Source organism: Carassius gibelio, chromosome A17, assembly GCF_023724105.1.
Source record: "Carassius gibelio isolate Cgi1373 ecotype wild population from Czech Republic chromosome A17, carGib1.2-hapl.c, whole genome shotgun sequence".
Classification (NCBI taxonomy): Eukaryota; Metazoa; Chordata; class Actinopteri; order Cypriniformes; family Cyprinidae; genus Carassius; species Carassius gibelio.
In genome coordinates, this window is record NC_068387.1 from 23,255,393 (window position 1) to 23,275,755 (window position 20,363).

A 20,363-nucleotide genomic window follows, 5' to 3' on the forward strand; every position below is an offset into this window, starting at 1 on the left:
TGTTTCTTTGTAATTTTTTTCTAGTGTTTACTACAAAAACTCATATCCATGAAATCATAAAAATATGGATATTTAATGATTTTTTTAAAAAATATATAAAATAGGAGCTAAAATCATCTAAAAATCAATTCTGAATTCCATTTTTACTTTTTGAATCGAACTATGGCATTGAACTCTATGGCAACTACTCATTCACGCATATTTGTGACAGACCACACAATCAACCAATCAGCATGCTCGTCACTCACCCTGAGCTCCACCCACTTGTCCAGCATTCTTTTGTCATTGAACTCACAGAGCCGCCCAGATGAAGTGATGCAGAAGGTGCTGTTCGCCTTCGGACCCTTTCCACAGGCCACATCACTAAAAAAATGATTGCGCAGTTCTCCAAGAAGACCAGAGCGGCCCTGTAATGGTGCTGTGGTGTTCACCTGTGAGAGATGACATTTATGAGACTTTCATCTAGAACCTGGATAATATTCAGTACAGTGTGAATGGGCTGGGATTTCATCTGTGTTGAGACAGAAAGATCAAAAAGAGATTGTGTTTTGAGCTGTTGTTTGCCAATTTAGCAACGTGTACCTTGGACGACTTGGTGTGGTCAAGATACCAGAACTTCACGTGTCTATTTCCAGCTGTAACAAAGTATGAGCTGTCATCTGAGAAAGACACAGCCGTCACTTTACTGGACACCTTGTTGGTGGCAACCACAACATTTTTCTGAAATGACAAAAACACAAATATTCAGTCTAGGAAATTTTTATGCTATGATTGATGGATGTGTTTTTTAGGCTATTGGTTGAGTAAAGTGAAACAATCAAAAGGGTTAAATCGTGGTAAACACAAAGTATGTAAAACCGAACTACATTAAAGGAATAGTTCACTAACAAATAAAAATTTGCTTAACATTTACTCACCCTGAGGCCATTCAAGATGTAGATGAGATTGTTTTAGAACAGATTTAGAAAAATTTAGGATTACATCAGTTGCTCACCACTGGATCTTCTGCAGTGAATGGGTGCCGTCAGAACGAGAGTCCAAACAGCTGATAAAAACATCCCAATAATCCACAAGTAATCCACGCCACTCCAGTTCATCACTTAACATCTTGTGAAGTGAAAAAGCTGCATGTTTGTAAGAAACAAATCTAGGCAATCCAACTTTAAACCATCGCTTCTGGCCAAAATACCAGTACATAATTTATTATAACGCTTCCTGAAAAAAAAAGTCCATCCCGAGTCATCCTCTCACTTCAAAAATCCACCATCATATATGTTTAGAACCATTTTGGACTGTTGTTGGTTGTAAACGGTACTTGATCTGTGCAGATTTCTCTCCTGATTCAGACAAGATTACTTTTTCACTTTAAAAAAAGCAATATTATGGATAGAGGACTTGTATTTGAACCAAAAGCAACAATTTGACGGATTTTTTTTTTTTTTACAAATACAATTACAAATACACAGCTTTTTCGCTTTATTAGAAGTTAATTGATGGGGCTTTGTGGATTATTGTGATGTTTTTATCAGCAGTTTGGACACTCAGTTTGCACCCATTCACTGCAGAGGATCCACTGGTGAGAAAGTGGATTTCTCCAGATTTCTCCAAATCTGATCTGATGAAGAAACAAACTCATCTACATCTTAAATGGCCTGAGAGTGAGTACGGTTTTCATTTTTGGATGAACTATTCCTTTAAATGACTCTTCTTTTCTTTCTTCAACTATAAGCATACACTGTATAAATTATAATGTACGTTCTTTATAGTGCACTACAAATATAGTGTTGCCTTGTGTTAACACCATTCCTTTATAGCATTGCAAACACTGCTATTTCCTCCAGGAAAAGCACATCAAACAGCAAATATAAAAATAATAAACTAAATGAAAACCATCTTTCACGACTGTACGAATGTTGCTAGTCACCTTCCAGGCCCAGACGTTAACCATCATGTCATGTTGGAAACCCACGCTGACGATGTATTTACTGTTGGGAGAGAAAGCCACACACGCCACGCCGTGTTCATGGTTCTGTAACTCTGCCACCTGTGTCCTCTCTGCCACATCCCAGACACGCACCGCCGGCATATGACCGCTCTAGAGAGAGAGAGAGAGAGAGAGAGAGAGAGAGAAAGATTATGAAGGCTGTCGACATGTTTTAGTCCAGACAATCTCAAAACAAGAGCTAAATCTACCAGATTAAGAACAAAAAAAAAATTATATTTAGAAACATACAATAAACATATATAAATATATATATATATATATATCAGTAAGATTTTTTTTTATGAATTTATACATTTTATTCTTAGAGAATGCATTAATCAAAAGTGGCTGATCAATGGTAGCAAAGATAATATTTATAATATTAAAAAAATATGTCTATTACTTAACATATAATGCTATTCTTTAAAACTTTCTTTTCATCAAAATATTCCTGAAAAAAATGTAGCAAAGGTTTCACAAAAATATGAACCTGCATAACTGTTTTCAACACTGAAAATAATAAGAAATGTTTCTTGAGCATCAAATCATCATATTGAAGGATCAGATGACACTGTAAAGACTGCTGGAAATTCATTCAAAGAAATTAAATGTTAAAATATATACAATTAGAAAAGTTATTTTAAATTGTAATAATACTTCATAATTTTATATTAAATTTCCACTGTGTTTTTTTTTGATCAAATAAGTGCAGCCTTGTTAAGCATAAGAGAGTTTGTTCAAAAATGAATAAATAAATAATTAAACACATAAACAATGTCTATACTGTATGTTATATATTATAGAAATGTTGATTTTTCCTGGCCTGAAAATCACTATCATATTTACATCCCTTGATATTTTCATATTTTATCTGACTGTGGGAACCTTGGCTTTGTATTTTGATGTATTGCAAGCATGTATTCAAGAGCACCTTTCTGTTTAGTGCAATGCTTGTTTGTGCAACACGTTGACATAGATCCCACGTTACGCAACTCCAATCAAGACAGATCATGTCAGATCACCGCAAACCAAAAGGAATTAATGAAGATTCGTTGTGATTAATCTAACACAACATCCCGCTTTAATACAGGACTGTGCTGCCAACATCTAAACAGAATTCAGTGCTGCTGGGGATTCACGGTGAGTATGTAGGGGTCAGAGGTCAAACCACAGTGCGCAGACAAATGCCGATTCCAGACTGTTTCGGTCTCTTCCTCCAGGCACATTTTCTTTCTCTTCCTCCCTACATGCTCTCTTCCTTGCCCTTTCTTGGTGCTCCCGCTTTGACCTTTTTATGACCGCAGACACAGTCTGTGTGCAGGTTGGCATGATGCCGCCTGTTGCCATGGCAGCCAGTGAACACAAACTCACATCACTTTCACATGCTGGAGTTAAAAACCCCTCTCAAACAGAAAGGATTACTTTTTTGTGCAAACACACACACACATCACCCATTCACATGATTTAGTGGATTAGAGAAGCAGACAGGATCTGTGCTCATGTTCAGTCTTGCAAACAAAGTCCAAGCAGCTCTTATCACGGTCCACACTACTGTTCCAGACATTAGTGGCATGCCTGTGACCAGAGGTATGGACGCTTCATCAATGCACATTTTTCTTAAAGGGATAGTTCACCCAAAAATTCAAATAAATAATTTAAAGTATAATTTAACCACCTTAAAGGACTTACTTTCTTTTTTTGAGATGAATAAATCAAGATATTTTGAATAATGTCTTTTTCTTCCATACAGTAGAAGTATGGTCATCAAATCTGTTTGGATAACGGCATTGCTCGATATACATATACATATACATATACATATATATATATATATATTTGTGTGTGTGCGTTTGTGTTGCACAGAAGATATAAAGTCATACAGGTTAGAAAAAAACATGAAAGTGAGTAAACTATAAATAATAATGCTTCAGAACTGAGCAGAACTACCAAAATGTATAATGACTATATACATTTTCATGATTTTATTAAATAAATGTTTAAAGGCCTTGAAAATTAAACTTTTGAAATTCCCTGAAATTTCAGTATAATAGGGAACCATTTAACACTCTAGCTAGAAACACTATTTCAACCCCTTTTTCTTCTCAGATGACATAATTAAGTCTGCTCATAAAGGGAAAATTAATAATAATAACTGGTATTATCAATCCAGCTGATCAAATGATCCAATCAAATTCAGACAGACAAAATCAGCTTTCATTCTGCATTACTTCCTGCTAATATTTCTAATAATATGTCAGATTACAGAAGTTATACGTTTTGTTATATTTCATGTTGTCTTTAAACAAACAAAGTAATTTTTTATACTTTTTAAAATACTTTTAAAAGTTTTAATACTGTTATTGTTTCAATCATTTAGTTTTATTCTGAAGATTGTAATACCGTGTGTCTGTGTTTTATTATAATTTGGACTTCTGTGCGATTTATATATTGCAGTCAAAGCAATAAATCCCTCCTAATCCAAATGTTAGTGCTGCAAAATTGAGGAAGGAAAGCAACCATCATCACATTTGTCTGTACTTGACTCCACTGTGATAAGAGACAAATTACACTGATGGTTAGTCATTGCTCACAGGGATTTCAGATTTCAGTACTGAAGGTACAAGATAGAGAGCTTTATGTTCATACAGCGCCTACATCAGCTTTATCTAAGTGAGATACTGTTCCAGAGCTCCTGATTTCCTACTGGATCATGTGATGTAACCACAAAGCACAGATATACTGAGCAGTTGAGTACTTACCTCACCAGTGACCATGTATCTGCCATCAGCAGAGAAGGAGAGCGTAGTGATGGTTTTCCTGTGAGAGAGTGGACGGAAGTATTTAAGACAATGTTGAAGTGTATGCATCCTGCTATGTAAGAGACTTCCTCTCCATCTGGTCACCCATTACTTATGATGATTATATGTTTGAGCATCCCAACACAATGATATTTGCTGAACCAGTGGCATGAGTTTGGGACAGGACTATCTGTTTGGTCAACCAGTGGCAGACAGGGTTGTGTGACAGTAAGCCAGTTTAGAAAAAAAATATATATTTTTTTTTAGTTCTTAAAAGAAACAATTTTTTTTCTTAGTGTAAAGAACATTTTGACAAACTTCCAAAATGTTTTTATTTTCCCAGTAATGAAATACCATTTTGTTTTCCATAAAGAAACTTAGTGAACAGTTCTGAAAGGAACCGTTTTGTTAGTGTGGAGAACATTTTAAAATTTAATTAAAATTCCTCATGAAATCATTATTGAAGTTTTTTGTTTTTTTTGTATGAATATGTTAGCCTTAACATGCGACAAAATTCGCATTTAGAAAACATTTTTAAAAACTTTTAATCAATATGGATCAGTTGATTTTGACCCTGCACTTCAGCTTCTCATCAAACTTTCTGTCCAATCAAATGCTCTCTAGAATATGAAGCGTCCCGCCCCTATATTATAAACAGATACTGAAGCTCTGGCTGAAATCGTTCACTTTTTCACAGTATGAATTGGTCACTATACTGGGGATAATGAACGATTCAGACAATGTAAATATGCTTTCCATTGGGATGAAACATTGCGCAGCGCACACAGTGCTTTACCAAGCTCAATGGCTCTGGCCCGAGATGTGAGATTATAAATGAAACGCTATTGGTTATTTAAAAAGAGGACGGGGCTGCTCTAAATGTCCCAACCTGTCGTCCCATTTCAGTTGAAATTACCTCAACACATAAAATAACACTGTGCATTTTCAAACACTTCAGTGGCTCTTTAAAGGTGCTGTAGGGAACTTTGGTAAAAAAATATTTTTTACATATTTATTAAACCTGTCATTATGACAGTAGACAGTAGAATATGAGACGGATAATCTGTGAAAAAATCAAGCTCCTCTGGCTCCTCCCAGTGCTCCTATTGCCATTTGCAGAAACTCCATCGCTCCCGGTAAAAAATAACCAATCAGAGCTGCGGTCTGTAACTTTGTTTGTGTTCAAAATGTAGAAAAATGTATATAATAAGCGATTACACCATGAATCCATTTTCCAAACCGTGTTTTTGGCTTGTCCTGAATCACTAGGGTGCACCTATAATAAGTGTTTATATTCTGACTATTTTAGATTGCTTCGGGGGTACCGCGGCGGAGTAACCCAGTACCTTTGTGATTCTTCATAGACATAAACAGAGAGAAGTAGTTCCGGCTACGATGTTCTTCAGCAAAATGCAGTTCTGTTTATTAACCGCTAGAGCGTCAAAAGTGCCCTACCGCAGCTTTAAAGATCGTTTTTCAACTATAAAGAACCTTTTTTTGGAATGGAAATGTTACACAGGTGTTAAAGGTTCTTCATGGAACCATCAATGCCGTCAAAGAACCTTCTTTTTTTTTATAATGTATAGAGAACCTTTAGTGGAATAGAAAGGTTTACCCTTAGATGCCAATAAAGAACCTTTATTTATAAGAATGTAGTACACTTGTGCAGCTAATGAGCCATAAGAGGTGACATTTATCCACATTGCGCTTGGTTACAAAAGTATGAAAGTCTTACCTGGAGCTATTGAGGATATGATGCTGTTTGTTTTTCTTAGGGTTCAGTAGCACCACCACACACCTATAAAATGACAAAAGAAAGGGGTCATTAAAATGGGATTTAGCTGACACTTTCAATCCAAAACAACATAAACAAAACAATTTTCTTAATCAATGACAACCTTTGGGTTAGCAGCCCAGAAGCCACAATCCCACAATTCCACTACCTAAATCATGGAGTGGTGTTTTCTACTACCTAAATTAGACAAAAAGATACTTATTTTAACATGCTTATACCTGATTTTGTAGGCCAACATTTAACAATGTATCATATCCTGTGTCTGTTAATGTTTTAGTTAGAGCAGTTACCATGATAGTATTTGAAGTACCTTGGAGTGCTACTGTATTTACTGTGAATATCATGTTTTATGTTTCTGGTGAACATATTATAACAAAGTATGGTATTGCTATCTAAAAGGTCAATGTACTATACTGCTGCCACAATTTATTTTCTAGGTGTGTTATTTTGGGTTTTGTGTTGTACGGGTGCAGTGTGTGACAGAGTCGAGTCTTATCCTCTGCCTTTTTTATCTCCCAAATACAGGAACAATCTCATTCCTTTTCAAAGAATGAAAAACAAACACAAGCCCTTTACAGCCTTTCATATGGAAGTACTGTAGAGCTGGTGGTATAAAGACTGCCTGAGACAATGTCAGAAAAGGAAGGCAGTCAGACAAACAGAACACAGAGGAAACACGTCAACGACCACTGCTGAATCCATTGGTACAGTCAGAAAAATAAGAACAAGTAAAAACTGCTAAAACACACATTTTCACAAATAACTGCATAAACAAAATGCTGAAGTCCCTACTAAAAGTAAAATGCTGATACAGAGACAGTTTGTGCTTAAATCAGTTTTCAGAAAAGCAAAAACACCCTGCCATGCATTTCCACAGCCACGCAAAGGAGAAGAGTGCTCAGACTATCTGATACATTAGTTGCAATTAAACTCACAAACTAAATCTATAAATAAAGATATAGATAAAGAAACAGATAGTTGGATGAATATTTGGATAGATATATAGATGCATGCACAGCATAAATTAATACAGTTTTTAAATTGATGTAAAATTGTATATGATGTAGAATTAAAACATATAGCATATATAAAAATAAATAAAATTAATGATATTATTTATTATTATAATTATTTATTTATTATAATTTAGACTCATATAAAAAATAATCATTGGATAGGGAAGAAAGGAAGGAATGTAGGAAATAAATAAATGAATAAAATATTTGTACTCATTCATATACACAAAATTGCAAGGGTCAGGCTCCCTGCTACGCGCCTTCTTAGAGTTCAGGGTCCATGTTTTCTGCCCACACACATGTTTGTGAGACTCATGACATCGAACATGACAGATAATCAAGAGATTTATTTGAGGTACTTAGTAGTGAGAAACAGGATTTCCTCAAATCACACCTTTATAGTCTGCTTCATTTTCAAAACCATCATATTAAATCATATTACAAAAAATTCTTACCAAAAGATCTTCCATGAAATTTGTTATTTTACATTACATCCTCACTAAATCTTACATAAAAAAAATAAAACAAAGCCATACAGGAAGCCCCATCCTGTCTAAATGGGGGATGCTTAGACAGAATTAATTCATGTGCAAACGTGTACCAGACTTTATAGAGATAATCAAATGTCTGCTTTAATGAAACTACATCTTCAGAGTAAAGGTCTCTTCCACTGGCAAAGGTCCAGCTCTATTGGTCAGTTTAAATGAAACACACACACAAAGAAAGCTCAAAGCCACACAAGCGCTCGGTCTCCCCCAGCCACAGGAAGAGCCCCGTTTGGAATCGGCCAAGTTAAAGCCTCCCTGTCATCAAGCTCTGTGCGTCTGAGAAGAGAGGGACAGAACAGATGACCTCATGCTTCAATTGCACATTACTCATGTCTCTAGAAACCACTGATACCAAAGACAGGGAAACAAAGGAGAAGTGGACCTTCATTGTTGGCAGGTAATACCAATAATGGATCTCCTGCACCACATACAAGCCAAGCTGCTGATGGGATTGACAGGCCTCGGATCAATGACTATGCAAGCCTGTTGTAAGAACATCTATGGCTCCTTCCATTACAAAGATAAGCTGATATGAATCAGTGCACAGTCAGCAAATATGCCTGGCCTTGTAAACAAAAAATATCTAAAAATTTAGCTCAAATTAAAAGTGTCGTTCACGGTATGTTCATATAATGCAATGTTAACAAATGTGATCTAATTTTAAAGTCTAAATCAGGATAACTTTGAACAATATATTTTTATATTGTTTGAGTTTTGTTCATGTAATCTTCAGGCGAATGTTGTGTTATATTGATGTCTAATCTATATTTAGCTGTCTTAAATGTCACATATCTCAGCCAACATCAGCACTTATTTGCATACTCTCTTCAACAGGCTGAGCAGGTTGATGTTTTTCCAAAATACTTGTCTTGGAAAACAAGTTTACAATAGGTCGAGCCAGCAAATGAACCCTAACATCGAACTGAATCAGTTAACATACCGAGGCACTGAATTGTGCCTAACGAAGTCTATAGAGATATAACTGTTCTCAAAAATAAACTATAAAAGCACCCAAAGCACAGCCTATTTCACAGAATTTAGAAGGGAAACTCTAAAAATAATTCAGTGCTTATGAGATATAGGACAAATATAATTGTTTGAGCTGTTATATAAACAAAAACTGTTATTAAACCATTTCAGTGTTATTTTAGTACTATTATAGTATTTAATAATATTTTGAATTAGCTTTTATTTTAATATTTTCAATTTTCATTTAATTATTTGTTTATATTTTAGTAATTATATGGGCTTTTGTCACATATTTCCATTACCATTTTAGTAATTTCTATTGACTTTTTTTTACTTATTAAAAATATTTTAATCTAGAATTTTTATTTTATTTTAGCTGTAATTTAATTCTCACATTTTACTCTATGAGCATTGGGATAAACATTCCACCACCAAAGTCTACAACTGAAACTAAACTAAAATCTTTTATTTTTCTTTGGTAATTCTTCACTATACAGTTTCAGCCCAGAGCTAAACTCAAATTTCTATGAAAATCTGGAGTTTTCAGCAGAGTTCCATACAATTTTGACTGATTTCATATGAATGTCATTGTACCATTTCAGACATGAGAACTTTATAAGAAAAGCTCGGCAATGAGGAAGTTTATATGAATCATGAGATTCTGCGTAAAACAAGTTATCAAGTAATGACAATGTATCTTGCGTGTGAATATATTGGCTGTTGTTGTGAAACTCTGCAGGGCCCACGTGTGCCATCATGTGCTTCTTGAAACCCAGAAAAAGCTGATCCAGCTCATTATCTCACCTAGCAGTGAATCGAATAAGCCAAGTGAAGTGTAGCAATGCACAGATCAAGCAAATGACTGCTTCAGTGATCTTAGGCCACCAAACCCTCTACAGTTCTCCATATCTCCATAACCAGACTATTATAAACAGATACAGTGACATTACATGTTGATAGCAAAGTCAGAGGTGGGTAGAAGCAAAAGTACTTATAGAAAAAAATTACTCAAGTAAACTAAAAGTAATAGTCTGAGTAATTACTTGAGTAAGAGTAAAAAAGTATTGGATAAAAAAAAAACTCAAGTAGTTAGTTACAAGTTACTTTGGATCATGTAGTAAAGTCAAGTCAAGTCACTTTTATTGTCACATCACCACAGCACATGCGCTTTGGTGAGTGAAATTCTTGGGAGCTAGCTCCAGAAACAGTTAACATATAACCAACAGACATCAATGGGTGAAAGTGTGCAATATGCACATTTATATGGTCAGTACACACAGTGTACCATTAGACAAACTTACAGTTAACACTACACATAACACAGTTAGCTATAGATATACTGTATATCTATAGTCAATTTTTATTTATATATATATATATATATATATATATATATATATATATATATATATATATATATAAAAGTTATGTAATATATAAGCATATAGCATATAATATGTTCTTTTTAGCTTTAATGGTGAGACTTTTTTGGCAATCAGGTTCTCAAAAATTATGTAAAAATGCGGATTTAGATTTATTGGCCAACATATCGGTTATCGGCTTTCATATTTAAGGAATTATCGGTTATTGGTATCGTCCAAAATCAGTGCATCACTACTTTCTATTCATCAAATAATCAAATGAAAAATATTAAGCAGTAAAACTGTTTCCATCTCTGGTAATAAGTCAATATATTAGAATGATTTCCGAAGGATCATGACTCTGAAAACTGGAGGAACAGCTGATGAAAATTTGCATCGATAAATTAAATTATAGCCTACATACAATACATTGTATTTAATAAGTTACACACACAACAAACTGGTAATGTCATATTGGTATTGTGTGCTGTAATCGAATGTAGCCTATCTAACTGATGAACTGTAGATAGTGCACGCGGTGTTCATCTAATGAAGATCTTCATCGCTAGCAAACAATAGCCTTTGCAGATTTGTTTTCAATTGACTATATATCCAGAGCCATGTCTTCAATGCTCTTGATATTCTTATACTTTCTGTTACAAATTTGAGTCAGAACTGCTTCAGACGGCTTAGTGTGTGCGGCAGGGAACTGAATGAATCATTAAAATCAAATCATTCACGATTCGCGAAATAATTCACTTGTTTGCCAAATGGTTTGATCAAAGTCTTTTAACATAATTGACTCAAAAGAATGAATAATTCGCAAAGTGGCATCGCTCATTGCTTAGCGAAAAGTAGAAGGCTTTTGGAATAAACTGAAGCATTTATAAATTGTATTGCATTAAGATAACAAGAGGAGGGTCACCCATAGTAACGAAGTAAATGTACAGTATTTTCACAAAAAATTTACTTGAGTAAAAGTACCCGTCTTTAAATATACTCCGAAAGTATTAGTCACACAAAACATGTACTCAAGTAAATGTAACGAAGTAAATGTAACTCGTTACTACCCGCCTCTGTGCAAAGTACTTATGGACATCCAAAACAGTTAGTCGGTATTCAATGTTGCTGTCACTTTGGAATGAAGAATTTCATAAGTGAAATTCTTTAGATATTTTTCAAATATCTTTCTTTTTCTTTAGCCAGAAGCAACAGTTTGAAGTTAAAAATGCCTTTATGTCTTTGTTTCTTATAAAGAAGCAGATTTTCACATCACAATTTGAACCAGCATTACTGTGAACATCATCAAGTGTGATACAAAACAGTAAGAAACTGTTTATTCATTCTAGAAAGTACTTAAAACAAGCCCAAAGCTGATGTATAGCAAAGGCTAAAGATAACTAGATCACAAACAGCTTGTGTTATGGTCTCTCAGATTAAACAACTGTTCTGGTTGTAGACAGTTTTGTGTGCGTCTCTCTGTGTGTGTGTGTGTGTGTGTGTGTGTGTGTGTGTGTGTGAACAAAGGTTCAAGATGAGGCAGATCAAAATATGGACAGTTTTAGTCTTCCTTCCTCTGGTGAGTGGGATAAAACACAGACAGGTGGTGAGGCGCACACACAGGCATCACTCCCCATCACAACCAAGACTGAGCCCAGCTGTAAGTCTGGCTATTAGCCAGACCTCCCCAGTGACCCAAGCCTGGTCGCTCCTCTGCCTCAGACAGATGGTGACCAGGTTGTCCTAATCCTGCGCGTCTGGGCCCAGCAGTCAGCACACTTTCAGATGGCAGAGGATCATGCACTGTAGGGAATACCTGCTACTATGATGTGCTTAGGCAACCTTCCTGCTCATCTCTTCTGTGCCACGATCATCACCCAATGCAATTGCAAAAATAAGGATAAATAAAATAAATAAAAGGATAAACAGGCTTTCAAAACACTCCCTTGAGTAAAAAAGAAAAGACTGGAGTAATGATATTCAGCTTTACATCACAGAATAAATTACATTTGAAAATATATTAAAACAGAAAAACATTTAATATATATATATTTTTTTTTTTTTGCAGTTGTAATCATTTTACAATATTACTGCATAAGAAATATTTAGCATAAGAACATTCTTACATAAACATTAAAAAAAAAACTTTTGACAGGTACCTGTATATAATGTCAGTTTTGTTTTATCTATTTATATATTCAGATGGAGCCGGTGCATGTAAATATAAAACCTACTAACATTCTGCTTTCATTGTAAGGAAATGAGAGGGTTAAAAATTGAAGAAGTAAAATATATCTTCATGTTTGCTGTGTTAAACTTTTATTTCAAATATTGACTTATTTCATTCTCAACCTGTGAAAATTAGTTTTGGTCAGAGTTTTGGTCATCCTGGATCACAGATGGCAACATTACTTCCTTCAAGTGACCATCAGCTTTATGCAGTATATATCACTAACCATGTACTTGTAGAAGAAAGATGTTAGTAAAGGGATTCCACTGCTTTCGTACAGACCAGCCTTGCAAAAATCATCCTTCCGCAGTGACCTTCAAGTGAGTTAAACTGATGTTGAGATACGTGTGTGTGTGTGTGTGTGTGTGTTTTGCATATTCATCAGTTGAATTCATCACTCATCTATACACTTTTACAAGTAGCCAACTACGATTTTCAATTATTGTCATTCTTCAAGTACATGACTGCAGAGGCAGAATAAAATTGATACTTGTATTTTAATTTATCCTAAAATGATCTCCGGCATGAGTGGCTTCTACTTGTTTGGTATTCCCACGGGTGTCTTTAGATTGCGGCTCTGCTCTCGGAGCATGTGTGTGTTAGCGTGAGATGTCATTAGGGATTGTGTGTGTGTGTGGAGCCGGAGAGCCTCATGAGTGCTGAATACTGCAATGCAGCAGAGAGAACGACCACACACACCACAGCAATGCTAAATCAACCTCTACTGCTACAACCTTCCTTTATTTTTTTACTCTGCCCATGTCACCCTTTCCTCCCTTCCTCATATCCATCATCCGTCCGTTCTGCTCTACTGACCCACTTTACCGCAGCACACACATTTTCATGTATCTTTGATTAACACAGAGGGCCATTTATTCATTACGCTCATATCTATTCTACAGTGACCACCACATTACACCAGAACTCATTCATCATTCAAATGCTCAAATACAGTTCACAGATGTTCCTGCATGCAGAAATTGATAAATTAGCTAAGGGTGCCTTAATACTATAAATGACTATGTAGATTTGCAATAAATTGATCCGTTTACTTCAGTACATGTGTTCCATACATAAATATGATTTTAATGCATGCAAGTCATTTGTTTTGTTTTTTCATGAGCCTGCAAATTCACAGCATTGAGAACTATACCGAGAAAATTTTACTTCCTCTGTATCTACAAAAAAAAAAAAAAAAAAAAAAAATTGCTAAGAGATCAAAAAGGCATGTGTAACTCAGCTTTTGCAGTTTGCTTCTGGTTCTACTGGTTTTTCCTGGCTTTGCAGAAGACGCTGTCCTAAACCACACAAAGTACACCCCTCTTATAGCACTGACACTGTACTGCACAACAAAGCCTAATATGAAGGGTTACAGTACTTCTCCTTAAGACAAATATTAAAAACAAAACATTGTGAGAATCATGGCAGGGTGTTGAAAAAAGGGCATGAAATGGCTCGCTCAACAGCAAGGTCATTTTAAATCAGCATAATATAAAAAGGACACCTTTTACTTTCTTAGAACACTTTTCTGGGGTCATCAAGAAAGAAACTCAGGTAATATGTAATATATAAAGTTTATAATCAATATTTTTTTTTATGTTATTGAAAGCACGTATTAAGATATTTTAATGTTTTTGAAAAGAAAGTTTCTTAATCTCACCAAGTCTGCATTTACTTTATCAAAACTGCAGTAAAAACAGCAATAGTGTGAAATATTATTACAATTATAAAAATGTTAATGTAATTTATTCCTGTGATGAAAAAATGCAATATTAATTAATTATAAAATTAAAAAACTTAAATATATTTGTTAGTCTCTCTCTCTCTCTCTCTCTCTCTCTATATATATATATATATATATATATGTGTGTGTGTGTGTGTATTTATGTATGTATTCTGTGTTAATTTTCAGAAAAGGAATACAAAACGTCAGGAAACGACAGAATTGTATGTTTTGATGTTAAGGTTAAAAACCAAACAGCAAAATGCATTACTGGCTGATGGTCCATTCACGCCAAACAAGTATAAAATAATAAAATACTATAACAAAAACTCAAATGAAAAACAAATTCACTGTGATATGGTGGCATTTATTAACAAACAAGCTTAGTGGCACCAAATATGTGTAGCTACAGCGGTTTTGCAGGTGTGACCCAAATCTTAAATCATACTGGCCTGCAAGTTTCTCTCATCTAATGAAAAATAAAATGACCAGTGTGAATATTCCCTACAAAAGCTGTAGCACATACTGAGATCATGCAGATAGAACCAGACTGCACTTAAACAAATCTAGTGCAAAATTTAGGTACAGTTCATGAAAATAGGACAACTTCCTGCAAATAGCCTCATCTTTAATTAATACAGTCCAGAAGGAGTTTACAGCTCTTTTAGACTTGAATTAACATTCATATTTCATTTGAATAATAATAATCCAAGATTTGATTTAATCTCGGAAGCTTTGAATGCACTTTGACCTCACATTAGTCTTAAAGTTAGATGATCTAATAAATCGAATAAACAGTTAAACTTGCAGGACAACACAATGCTGGGGAACATCTGCTTTGTGGAGGAATATACAGTTACTACAACAATGCAGACTTGGTTCCTTTACATTAACAGTGCATGCATAAACATATACTACAGTAAACTACCTCAGGTAACCTCACATTTGTTTACAGCATCGGCACAGTATTCAAATAAGAAAGTTCATTTTACAGCCCTCGTAAAGGACTGGCTCGATATCTCTTAGACGTGTGGGGTCTGTTAGTGGATCTGTGACAGCTGCTTAAGCCTGCGCTAATTTTCCTACCTATAGCAAGCCAAGCCATCAGCACCAAATGCTCGCTTGGCTCAATCAAACTGCTGACTTAGCATCGAGTGAGGTTTGTTATAGAAGCTTTGTGAGCCTTAAAAATAAAAAGAACACTTCTACTGTACCTTCCTATACTGCAGTCAACAGTTTGCAGATTTGTTCAATACATAATACCGTTCTAGCCAGGTCATGTTTAACTTTTTATAAGTTATGTTTATTAAGCATGCATTTTCAGTGTTTCATCAGCTGGACAATCAACTATCCTAACAGTCTCGTTTTCTATTATAATATATTTTATAATGTAATTTATTCCTGTGATACAAACTGAATTATCAGCATCATTACTCTGGTCTCCAGTGTCACCTGATCTCACAGAAATCGCTAAAGAAATATTTCTTATTAATATCAATGCTGAAAAGAGTTGCGCTGCTTAATATTTTTGTGCAAACCAAGATGCATTTTTCAAGGATTCTTTAAAGAATAGAAAGAATCTATTTACTGTCATTAGTGATCAACTTAAAGCATCTGAATAAAAGTATTAATAACTTTACTGACCCCAATCCTTAGAACAGTAATGTACACATACTGTACACAGTACTTTTATGACTTTATTTTCAATTATATACCTGAACAGCACTACTGGAGTCCCACTGACTATAGCTTTTGAACTGTAATCTATTTCAAATAAAATAAATGCCACTCATGATGACGCATGATGCTCCAAAGTAATTAAAAAAATACTGTGGTATTGCTATTGTGCAAGTCCGGAAACATTTTGTTTCAAAAACTTTGTGATTGTAATAATGTGTTATACTATAAATCACAAGACCAGGTGCACTTTTCCAGAGATTAAATAGCCAAAGCAATTTTTATTCTTGGCCACTGCTCTAATTCAATACATTTGGAGGTCAAAAATATCAAAATCAAGCTGCATTCATGCTTTGGAGAGAGAACGAACATCTACAGGATGTTTTAAGAGCCAAATTGTCTTTGTAAAACGCTAGACTAAATCCTGCATTTCCTGTTTGTACCACACCTAACGTCACTAAGATCACTCAACTGTTATCAGATTCTTAACTCTCCTCTTTTTTCTCTCTGTGGTTTCTTTTGCCAGTAAGAACTTCCTTCTGCGAGTCACCAAGCTCTGTTTTTAGCAATGTGCTACAAAACTACCTCCAAAATGAGATCTGACTCACCATCATAGATCATCATTTCACTGATTACATTCACCTGGTTATTCAGGCAAAGTGTCACAAAATTATCCCCAAAAAAAACTTTTCTTATTGTGAGAAATTGAGTTACTTACCCGGCTGGGTAGGCAACCAGTCCTGAATGTGGGTCACACGCCAAAGCACGATTCGCGACGGAAGTGATTCCCAGGACTTTTTCCAACGTCACCTGAGGAATTACATTAAAATAAAAGTTTTGATGGGCACTTCACATTATTTGAATGTTGTCTGAACACTGAATTATTCTTGAATATGAACAACACAAAAATGTAATATATAAATGTAAAATAAATGTAAATATTTTTAAATAAAGAAAATATATAAATTAAAATATTAATGTTTTACAATATATATTAAATATACATTAAAAAAAAATATATATATATATATATATATATATATATATATATATATATATATATATATATATATATAATTTATAATATATAAAATATTTTAAAATATATAAAATATAAATTGAATATATAAATTAAAATACAAAATATTTTAAAATATCTAAAACATTAATTAAATATTCAAAATTTTCCATGAGACTTTAAATAGTGCTGAACTGTTCAAACTGAAGGAAACATGTTCTTGAAGCACAAAAACAAAATTAAATATTTAATGCTTAAATCTGCAAACAGTAAACTGGCTGGGTAATGTGTGAATAACATTCCCATTATAGTGTAAATTTACACTACAACTGCATAAGCACTGACTAATACTAATTTATAAAAATGTGGTAAATCATTACTCAAAAGTTGTTACTACCATAATTACAGATTATGTATAATGCATAATATGTATAAGATGAACACACAATGTCATACTATCATTCCAGCAAAAAACAATGAGGAATCCACATGCACTGTGAAAACCACATAAAAACCAGTTTATTGAACATCTACACCTGTCTTCAGCATCTGAGACCTTTATTCTATGCATTAAAACCTCTGCCTAGACCATCTCTTCAAAGAAAGCATGGCCATATCCAAGCTCAGAACACTCTCATATCAGTCATGGCCACATTAAGTACAGGTCAAGAGAGAACTGAAAGGAACAACACCCGGTTTATAAAAGTGGTCTTCTGCCATCATTTCATTAATAAGGACGCAAGCTGTCTTTCCGTTTACTACTGTTTTATCCCCAAAAAATGCACGTTTCAACAAATCAAAAAGCTGAAGTCAGCGTTTGGACATCAAATTATATGCATGCACATCCATTATCCTACTGTTAGCTGGATGTAGCCTCAGTACTACCACAATTTGTGCTGAACATGCTGATGCTAAAAACACCATAATTGTGGTTGTTGCTTTGATTTATCATCTTTCCAAAGTTGTTTTGACAGACCTCCATATATCCACTGTGTCTCAGAGTGCTGTAACAACGGAAAAAGAGCTCATTTTCAATTGCATGCTGTCTTTAAACCATTTCTCATCCAGCATCTCTAATGGGAATTTCTGAACCCACGGCTGTGTCATGCACTTTTCCAGAAACTTTCTTGCAATCATTGTATGTCGGATCACCGGAGAACAGCAAAGTCCTTGAGCCAGGAGTCAATGAACTGCACAGCACCTTTCATTTTCATACAGTGTGTAAACCTTGGAAAATAGAGCCCTGTCTAAGAGATCAACTGATGTATAGTCTTACAAAAAGCTCAGATTCCTTTGTCTGGGTTATGTACACCAGCGATTCCTAAAGTGCTTTAGGCAAAAAGAGAGACAGATCTCCTCTTTTGTACGAAACAAAGACACCTTGACAGAGTCTTTTGCATAGCGCTTAAATGGTATGTAAAAATTATTGTCTCTACAGCAGTGATCATCACGGTTTGATACTGAATTTTTATTATTATTATGACATGCATGTTAAATGCATGAAATGTAATTGCATAGGGTGACTTCTCTGAAGCATTGTGCATTGCAACCAGGAACCATAAATGTTTAAAATTACTTATTATATTCTTGTCCCACAGTACAGCTTGTGTCCCTCCTTCATTAGCCCCTTTCACACAGTCTTTACTGGTAAATAACAGGTAAATTACTGTTAAGAGATCATGTGTGAATGATGCTTTTATGATATATTTATCAGCTGTTTAGACTCTCATTTTGATGGCACCCATTCACTGCAGAGGATCCATTGGTGAGCTTCAAACCTTTTAAGGAAACAAGGTCATCTATTGAATGGCCATAGCAAATGTAACATTTTGGGTGAGCTATTCTTTTAAAAATATAATATAATACAATTGAATAAGTTTAATTTGAGATGGGGCATAAAATGAGCAATAATATCAGTGATGCCTTATCCAGCACCATAAACACTATAATACAGACTAGTGAGACATTCCATTTAGATATGAATTTGGTTACAGAAAATGTGCTTGTGAGAACAACAGTGTACAATTTATGAACAACAAATCATATGCAGCTTAGGTCTCAGAGTTATTTAAGGCATTTGTTTCAGTTGCACAACAGCCTCAACAATCATAAAACCACAAGGCTCCTGTGTATGAGAGGGAAGTACAGTCATCCAAGACAGGGTCTGCAGCAGTAAACAGGTAATCTGAATGGAATGCAACAGTCAGTAGCCTAATTAATACTCTGATACAATAATCATAATGCATATTTGAGCATTATATTTTCACAATATGCACTTTACCACTGCTTGAATTTTTTAAAATATATTATATACTGAATAAAGGGTGCCCTCATCCCCAAACTGAAAATGCACTCAATATTATGTTATCTTATATTGAAAACTGAGGGTTTCTGTATATTGCAGCGCATTTTTGACCAATTTATTTTCACTGCAACATTACGAGTGTTTAATTAATTGAGGGCCATTCATATTATTAATATTACCGTGCATTATAATCTCCCAGCATGACATTTAGCAGGGCTTGAAATGATTTGTGACATGTGGCAAATGGGTCAGTAATTTTTAGTCTTCTTGCTGTTGCACTGTACTGAAAGAACCACATTATGCCTTTGTGAAGTTTACACAACAAAACCCTGGAAACATTTTGACATATAAGTGCCAATTAATTGTCACCTTGCATTAAACTGCCGAAAATCCCAGCTATCGGATACACTGTCAGCTGCAGATAACAGATTACATACGTAACGTGCTTCATGTAATTTAATGTAAGTAGTGCACTGTACCTTATCCCTGAGATTCTCTTTGTTGTTTCCAGCTTTACTTCTTCTCAATTTAATGAAAGGCGAAGGAATCTGATTTTTAATCCGACTTTTGATAGTTGTGTGTTCCCCTGTCATCTTGATTTGGTGCGCTGTTGATTCAATATTTCCAACAAACAAATGGCGGGGCGCTACAATCACAGTCGTTAATCAATTAGACAAACAATACGCGTTTAAAATAAGCCATGATCTGTTCACTGCGAGTTTATTTCCTATACTAAACCAATCCACCACTATCGGAGCTTTAAATCCTGTGCTGTAGTCCTGTCGGTGAGAGACGTGCTCCTCACTGACGTCCATTTGTTAAAATGGACCATGTTTCGTGTATAATCAGCAGTTTGACGGCGAGCCGGTGTGAAAGCTCCGCGAACAACCTCCAGTCATGATACCTTCACCGGTGTGGTGTGTGTATTTACAAACCCTA

The 20,363-nt window shown here is 34.8% G+C and overlaps 1 protein-coding gene across 5 annotated transcripts in view; it reads right to left on the reverse strand.

Moving 5' to 3' along the window:
* Positions 1 to 20,363, reverse strand: part of LOC128031766 (mitogen-activated protein kinase-binding protein 1-like) — a 39,649-nt gene extending 19,286 nt beyond the window's left edge. For 4 of the 5 annotated variants that reach the window (XM_052620158.1, XM_052620159.1, XM_052620161.1 and 1 more), the window contains exons 1-7: positions 19,904 to 20,344; positions 16,820 to 16,911; positions 6,518 to 6,580; positions 4,744 to 4,801; positions 1,925 to 2,095; positions 583 to 720; positions 249 to 431 (exon numbers count right to left, since the gene is read on the reverse strand). In XM_052620158.1, coding sequence (XP_052476118.1) covers positions 249 to 431; positions 583 to 720; positions 1,925 to 2,095; positions 4,744 to 4,801; positions 6,518 to 6,580; positions 16,820 to 16,911; positions 19,904 to 20,017 — 819 coding nt within the window. In that variant the 5' untranslated portion in view covers positions 20,018 to 20,344. Of the gene's footprint in view, positions 1 to 248; positions 432 to 582; positions 721 to 1,924; positions 2,096 to 4,743; positions 4,802 to 6,517; positions 6,581 to 16,819; positions 16,912 to 19,903 lie in introns of all 5 variants that reach the window. The other variant, XM_052620160.1, reaches the window with a different exon arrangement.